At 44.6% G+C, this 7,574-nt stretch overlaps 2 protein-coding genes across 2 annotated transcripts; both read right to left on the reverse strand.

Moving 5' to 3' along the window:
* Positions 1-4,350: 4,350 nt before the first annotated feature.
* On the reverse strand, positions 4,351-5,462 carry CG15549 (uncharacterized protein). Its single transcript, NM_143577.2, has one exon. The coding sequence runs from the start codon at positions 5,411-5,413 to the stop codon at positions 5,000-5,002; it is 414 nt and encodes a 137-aa protein (NP_651834.2). The 5' UTR covers positions 5,414-5,462; the 3' UTR covers positions 4,351-4,999.
* Positions 5,463-5,543: 81 nt separating this feature from the next.
* CG15550 (uncharacterized protein) lies at positions 5,544-6,057 on the reverse strand. The gene has a single exon (NM_143578.3). It carries the CDS (start codon positions 6,051-6,053, stop codon positions 5,622-5,624), a length of 432 nt encoding a protein of 143 aa, NP_651835.1. The 5' UTR covers positions 6,054-6,057; the 3' UTR covers positions 5,544-5,621.
* Between the last annotated feature and the right edge of the window lie 1,517 nt (positions 6,058-7,574).

Raw genomic sequence — 7,574 nt, forward strand, 5'->3', positions numbered from 1 at the left:
TCACCGCACAATAAAAATAATAATAAAAGGACATCCGCGTCGGGGGTGGGTTGGTTTTCCTGGTTCGGGGCATCAAATTTGAATTTCATATGCTGCCCGCCTTGATTGAAGGCGGCTAATAAAGTGGCCAGAGAAGGGAAAATCGGGAAAATGGGATTTCCCGCTGCGTTAAGCATCAATTTCGGCGATTGCGGGAGATGCAGGGGGGCTAAACTGCGACCCGGCGACCATTTGATTTATTTTATTCCCCCTTGCCCGCTGTTAATGTTTTAATAAGATTGATTTTATTGCCGCCTCTGTGCGTGGGTGGATTTGGCCCGCTGCGGCGTCAAAGGGTTAATAAGTTGCGCTCCAGCTGTTTTAGCAACTCTATTATTGTCCCCATTTCTGTGCTGGGCACAGTATTCCTCGTGCCAGGAAATCGCAAGATGGTTTGCGAATGTGAGAGTTTCGGGGAGTTTTTTTTTCCCCTATCTGGAATTACTTTATCGACACACACTTACTCGCGCAATTAACTTTTCGGCGTAATTAATGCCGAGCCTAATTATTGTTAATCAAGCTCAGGCCGTCAACCGGGCAGAGCAGCCCCAAACGGGCCGCATAATGGATGAGCCGCAATTAAAATCAACTTCCTATATATATATATATATATATATGTAAATATATGTATATATGGGTTGTTGGTGGGGGAAGCACAGCGGCGACAGCAGCGTGAATCACGACTATTTCAATCGTTTAAAAAAATAATATAAAAACCAATTTGCCAATGTAAGTTTTTGCAAGGAATGTAATAAATACTTACCATAGTCGAAATAGCTGAAAATCCTTTGTGTAGGGTAACTAAATGTTGTACACCAATATTTATCTTCAATTCAATACAATCTAAAGATCCTTTCGCATCTCTGGAACTTGTTCTATAGCTCCCGCGAAAGAAGCGCCATCTTGAAACTGTCTTAGGGAGCGACGCATGTTGTCAGCCATTATTTGCCTAACCCACCCCGTTGGATACCATACCCCCTTGGATCCCACCCCATCTGGTACCATCCTTGGTGCCCCCACAATGCCATCAGATAGAGGCAATCAGAGAACCAGTCGAGCAGCGGGGCGAGTTATTTTTACTTGTCTTACTTGGTACCCCGACCCTTGGCTGATTCCCCATCATTTACTTTGTCAGTATGCGGCAGCTTCATCATTACTATTTGCTGCTGGTCCGCTTCTTTGTTTGCAGCGTGCAAACACGTCACTCGATGATTATCATCATTCCCATCATCATCATCGTGGTCTCCATCTTGGCTGCTGTATTTTTCCCTTAGGTACTTGTCTTTCTTAACTCATTGCGTTGGCAATAAATCTTCGACGCTCTTATCTGCCAGGCACACAGTTCGGGTTCGGATTGGCCCACCACGCCACGCCCCTGCCATCCCCATTAACTGACTTTCACTTGGGCCATATGTCAGGTCCTTCTCTTCTACTTCCCGAGAATCTGTGCCTATGGCACCTGCTTAAACAAAGGGTTTTCGGCTTAATGAGTCGCCGACAATTTAAATTTCAATTCCTGAGCCGCCTTTAATGCCGCAGCTTTGGGCCTCGTTAAGATGGGCCTGATATATTAACTAGAGAAAGCTGAGTAATTGCGCCAGTGTTTTTTCTTCTCTCTATAAACAAAGCCCAGACACGATGATGATAATAATATTCGAATGTCCCATCTGCAGGTCGACCCCATTTATGACCAAATACAAAATGATGGCCATAAAATCATCTCATATTTAACTGGCCTTTATTTATTCATTTCAAATTTACTTGCTGGCCATTTTATGATGCCAAAATTTTGACCTAAAAATCATAAAAACTGTAATCAAAATGTTTGCCCGGTTTATGGCCGACAAGAAGAAGGTCGGGCGGAGCGTGGGTGGATTCCGGAATGGGGGTTGTGGTGAGGTGGTGGCGATTTCTAATAACGTCTAAACGCGAGTCCGGCCAAAAGGAAGAACTGGGCACGGGAAAGAGAGGCCGGGGCTCAACGCTTATGGCTTTTTAATGGTGCCGTGTGTCGGTTTTGTGGCAAATAAAATGGCGCACATTAAAAGCGGGCCAAGGAGCTGCTCCGCCAATTGCAGTGGCTTCCGCATCCTGGGCCCCGACCTCTGGCCCCCTAGCTAGCGTATTGGGGTCATGCATGGCAGCCCGGGTAAATAAAAAATACATAAAAATATTTTACGAGGCCCGGCCTCCTCGTCCGGGAATAGAAGGAATAGACGTAGCCCAAGGAGCTGAAAAGTATAGGATAGTCCCCGGCAAAAGGGGACATCGCAGCGAGATTGCAATAAAAATGGCGGCAAATAAAATTGACAATATTGTCATGCGCGCAATTTGATTTTGATGCCAGTGTGTGTGGGGGCTTTCGCAATCCCAGGGACTTGGCAACAAAATGAGCACATTTTAATTTCCCTAAGAGCCATAAGTATGGCTGAAGAAATCAAGGCCAAGGAGCTGTTGATTCATTGTTGCATTCAAAATTATTCAATATCAAAATTATATGAACGCACGAAAAGTCAATATTCCAAGCAATACCACCTATACCGCCTACAAATACTTGGTAATAAACGCCACATCTGATTTCTAATACTCCGTAGACCATTCCATTTAATACACTTGCCATCTTTACTTTTGTTTTATCTGCGTACTAACTTTTTATGAAGCAGTCTAGGTGCTGATGAAATGTTTAAGCAGCTGAGCGCGAAAGCCGTCGGCAAAACGCTAAAAGGTTTGCCCCTTATCAGCGTTCCCCATTCGGAGACTGCCTCTTCCTCCACCACTTCGAGAACCCCACCCATTCGTTATCTCCGAGAGTGTGGAGCCAATGATTATTCCGGGTTTTGTCATTTCAATTCGCATTATCCTTTGCACTTATTTTACTACTTTGTGCGCCACTGCTTCTGTTCACCCCACCCACTTTCCGCCACCCTTCCAACGCCAACTGTAATTGTGGGCTGGTGTGGGTGGCAGGGCAGAGGAAACGGAAGAGGGTGTGTTTGTGTAATGGCGGGTTGCGGATGTCCTTCCCCCTCCCCGCCCCGGCCACTGCCAACGTTTGCCCCTGTCGAGTAACTCGTATTGTCATTGTGCAAATAAAATATGTCACGAATCGCCCACTCCCCGCATTTTGCTCCTTGGTCCTTGGGTCCACCCCAAAAAAACCGAAACACGCCCCCTGCTATGTGTGTGTATCTAACCTTTTGTGCCCATTGTATCCTTTGTACAGGACTCACACAATGCGAGCAAATGTTTTGGTTGCTTACGGGCATCAAGAAATGAGAATCGCTTTTATATAAACTTGGCTGAATGAGGATGGGCGGTTGATGTGGTTAAAACAGTTGGCCAGCCTTGATTCTGATCTGTGCACAGGCAGAAATTACCTATATTAATTAATGGAGATTCAGCGATGGTTAGTGTCAAATGAATTTCAATGAAATATCTAAGTAAATACCCCTCATTTCCTTGGATATTGTAATCTTATTGTTCATACTTAATTGCCCTACATTTTTGAGCAGACAAAATGTTCCTTTTCTCCCTCTCTCAAATTCATTCAAACGCTTTTCACTTGACAAGCCAGGAAAATAAACAAACTACACGGAAAGCCAATGGCAAAGCCAAATCCAAATCCATGATTTCAGCTGCCAAATCCTTTTCAAAGCTGCAGCCAGGTGAAAAATAACGAAATATCGTATTTTTCATACATTTTTATCAAATATAAATACACACTCGTATGGGTTCAATCCGCTTGTGCGGCCCAGCCAATCCGAAACCGAACAACTACACAAGTTTATAAAAGACACTCGTTGGCGGCCCTTTGTGTCTTTGTGTTGAGTGCTTTTTGGCTAAATGCGAAATCGATTGGAAAACAATTTCCAATTTTTAAAGAATTATCGCCGCCATATTCGCGCATGCTGTACTAAATCACACATAAGCAACCTCTAAATCTGCTACCCGGGACCCCCAGCCCGACCCCCCACCACCCACCACTCCACACACATGGGCAACCTTTTCGCAAAGCTTTTCCTTTTTGGCTCGTTTATTTCCTTTTTATTTTCCGCTTTTCCAGCTCCCCCGCCCGCCAATATTTTCCATTTCATTTTCTGCGCGGTTGGCAGCGCGTTTAGCTTTGGCTGCATGCCTGACTGACTTTCAGTTATACTAAAAATATATACATTTATATTCGCACACATAAGCTGAACAGCAGGGGAAATGAACAAAAAAAAAAAAAAAAACGAAGAACTATTAGGAAGCAGAGGGGCTTTAAATATTAAAGCGAATACTGTGAAATAGACTAGAGACTAAAGACTATAGGTTGAAATAAAATATTTAGTTTCCCGATTTTAATAGTCTCTCATTCACTTAAAACAGAAAGAAGCTGTGACAAAATATACACAATCCTATTTGCAACGCTCCTCTCTGAGTGCCCTCGGGTGTACCCTTATGGTTGTTATCTCCACCGCAATAGCTACTGAATCCGCAGAGGAGCGAGCTGGTGATCCGGGACCGGGGTCCGGGGTCTGGGAAGGACTTCGAGGACTGGCAACGCAACCCGCAGCCATTTAGTTTTATGTGCCCCGCTCGGTTGGGTTATTGCACCTTTGACTCGACTCCACAGCCATCTGAATTCCACGCCACCTTCGACTTGCTCCGGAGGAGGTGTCACCCTGGAGGGCATGTATCCACAAAGCATCTCGCATGTGAGAGCCATTTATTATTATTTGCTTTCAGCAAATGTGAGCCCGAGGCTCGGCCGCAAGTATTTCCTAATCAGGTTTTAACTACTAATAGGATTTCCGAGGTGGCGAATCGTAATTTACATGGCTTTGGCCGGAGATACCCAAAGAATTGAATTGGAATCCAGAGCAAAGCTGCCGCTAATGTATTGCAGATTATGGTAAATCCCTCGGCACTTCCTTCCTGATTCCCAGCCCCTTAGTCCAAGGACCTCATGCTCACACGTGCTCTAGCACTGAGTGGATCCAATGGAGACTCCGCTCAGATCCCTGAAGCGCCTGAATCGCTCGATTCTCCGCTGGCGAAGGTAGCGCCTTATTTCGCAGGCCGCGTTGCAGGCCACCAGGCCCAGCATGAGGGCCGTGATGAGCCCGGCGAAGATCAGCAGGAACCAGTGGAAGTAGCAGCTCATGGTCACTGGCCTTTGAAGCCAGCCGCTCCAGGATGCGGTGCACTCCTCCTGGACGCACCTTCCGCGCACATTCCTCACACATCCCTTGGCACAGCACCCGTTCGTACTGAAGCGGCCACAGGATGTCAGTTCGATCCTGGGATCTGAGCAGTTCACCGCCGCATACTGCCCCCAAATCCGAGGGATAATTTGGGCCAGAAGGCAGCTTAGGGTCAACAGATTGGCCAACATACTGCACTTTTTGCCACACGTCGAATAGCATGAATTTTGAGGATTCTCAAATAAATTTAAGGCTAAGTCAGTGCTGACTGCAACATGTATTTTAATAAAACTAAAGCAAATAGTTGGAAACTATCTAAGTATTGTATAATTTCATTTTTAATATATATGCAAGGTTGTAAAGTTAATATTTATAATTCCACTTAAAATCGGTTTTATCTCACTCTTTATCTTTATGTTTGTTTCTGGTCTCCAAAAATGCCCTGGCTTTTTCTGCCCTCTCCCGCGCCTCGTTGGCCTCCTGTTCCTGCTCCTGGGGATCCATAGGCGGAATATACTCCGGCGGATTCTGCTCCCGGGCATTTGGGATGAAGGGAGCATGTGGCCAAACGGAGGGCTTAGCCTGCAGCAGCCACAGTTCGTCAAGTTGGCTCTGAAGATACTGGACCGCCTTCTGATGGCGATTGGCCATGAAGTAGGCGCAGCCTATCCAAATACAAGTGATCAGGACTACGCTGGAGATGATCAGCACTTTGGTGGGTATGGATTCCAGTGAAAAGCTCCACGATTCGGATATCGCTGGCTGTTGAGCTGCCAGTACTTCCTGCACCAGCGAAATAGGGAACCACTTTACGGCGATCTTGTAAGTCATTGCGCGGAATTTCTTCAACTGAAGCTTTGGAAATCGTGGAGCTGACTTTATAGGCTCCACTTATCGCAAAGACGACGGGCCTTTCCCAGAACTATTCCATTGGGAGGAGAACTATTCCAATGGGAGTCTTTAAAAAATGTTCCAAATGATTCGAAAATAAAACAAGACTTTTGATATAAAATAAATATTATACTGCATTATATTACTTTCATTTTAAACAATCGTACTTACTTAGCCCTAGATATTAAAAGTGTGAGATTCGTATGTAAAGTTGGTTAAGTTTAAACTTCTGTTATTATTGCTTTCGGTTATTATTCCACAGGGCTTAATTATTGTGGCCAAATGGGAATGGGGAATGGCAGCCGAGTCTTGATTAGAAGTGCCAAATCAGCTCGCAATTCACTCGATTCACCGCTCAAAGAGACCGTAAACCAAATCGGCATAACAAAGTGATTCTAATGTAATTCGTGATTTTGCATAATTATAAAGTTAATAATTAAAATTGCTGCGTGCACAAACCGAAATGAAAACATTAAACTTTAATGATGATTTTGGGCCGTACAGGTGCATTGGTCATTTGGCATTTACAGGGTGGATTTGGCAGGGGGTTCACCACCTCCCATCGGCAAATAAACTAATGCGTAAATATTAGCAAATTCCACCCGTTCCCCCCTTCCCCACCACCAGCAGAATATCCACATAAATTTGAGACACATATGCAGTGCGTTTGTAATAAGCAATCAATTATTATTATTGAATTTCGGGCATGGTCAGGTGCAAAGAGGCGGCGGCGGGCGGTGGGCGTGGCAGCTGGTCAACGCCACTAATGCGTCTAATGAGAATTTAAGCACACTTCAACCCTCTCGATTCGATTTGAACCCAACCCATTCGGAATTTGGGGAATTTTGCGTGGATTTGCACAGCACACACAGCCCCCAAGTACAGTTGTGCTCTTCTCTCGGCTCCAAATGCAAATGCAAATACAATTACATTCGGAACCCATTTAGCGGCATTTCGGTTTGCTTTTCGTACATTTTCCAATTTGTTAGTCGAAACTGCGCAAATCTGTGATTTGCGGTTCGGCGTAGGATTTTTGAAATATGAGTGGATGTTACATATTCAAAGCCATATTATGCGAATACTATTATCGTCATTAGATATATAAGCTATTTGAATTTGTATGATTATTATTTGATTTTAAATTATCTAAGCTGTCTCATATCAAATATGTACAAATCTGAGTGAAAAAGCTAACCTATTTCAAAGTAGATAACCGAGTGTAGATATATCTCAACTGGAAGAGAAGTCATAATTATTGGGTCACCCTGATAAAGATCCCCAAAACAGGATAGTTTCCCCTCTACTATGTTACTATGTGAGGGGGTGGGGTTCGAGAACACCCCTCAAAGTGCCCGCTTAACTGGGTTTCATGTGACCCTGCTAAACCGACATCGTTAATGATAATTTAATTATTGCCCGGCATTTCGGGCTTTGGCGACTTACGCACTCCTGCGAACGAGA

Source organism: Drosophila melanogaster, chromosome 3R, assembly GCF_000001215.4.
Source record: "Drosophila melanogaster chromosome 3R".
Taxonomy (NCBI): Eukaryota; Metazoa; Arthropoda; class Insecta; order Diptera; family Drosophilidae; genus Drosophila; species Drosophila melanogaster.

Excerpts from the sequence above, each read along its gene's own strand:
- CG15549 (NM_143577.2), bottom strand. The coding sequence starts at position 5,413 with ATGTTGGCCAATCTGTTGACCCTAAGCTGCCTTCTGGCCCAAATTATC.
- CG15550 (NM_143578.3), bottom strand. The coding sequence starts at position 6,053 with ATGACTTACAAGATCGCCGTAAAGTGGTTCCCTATTTCGCTGGTGCAG.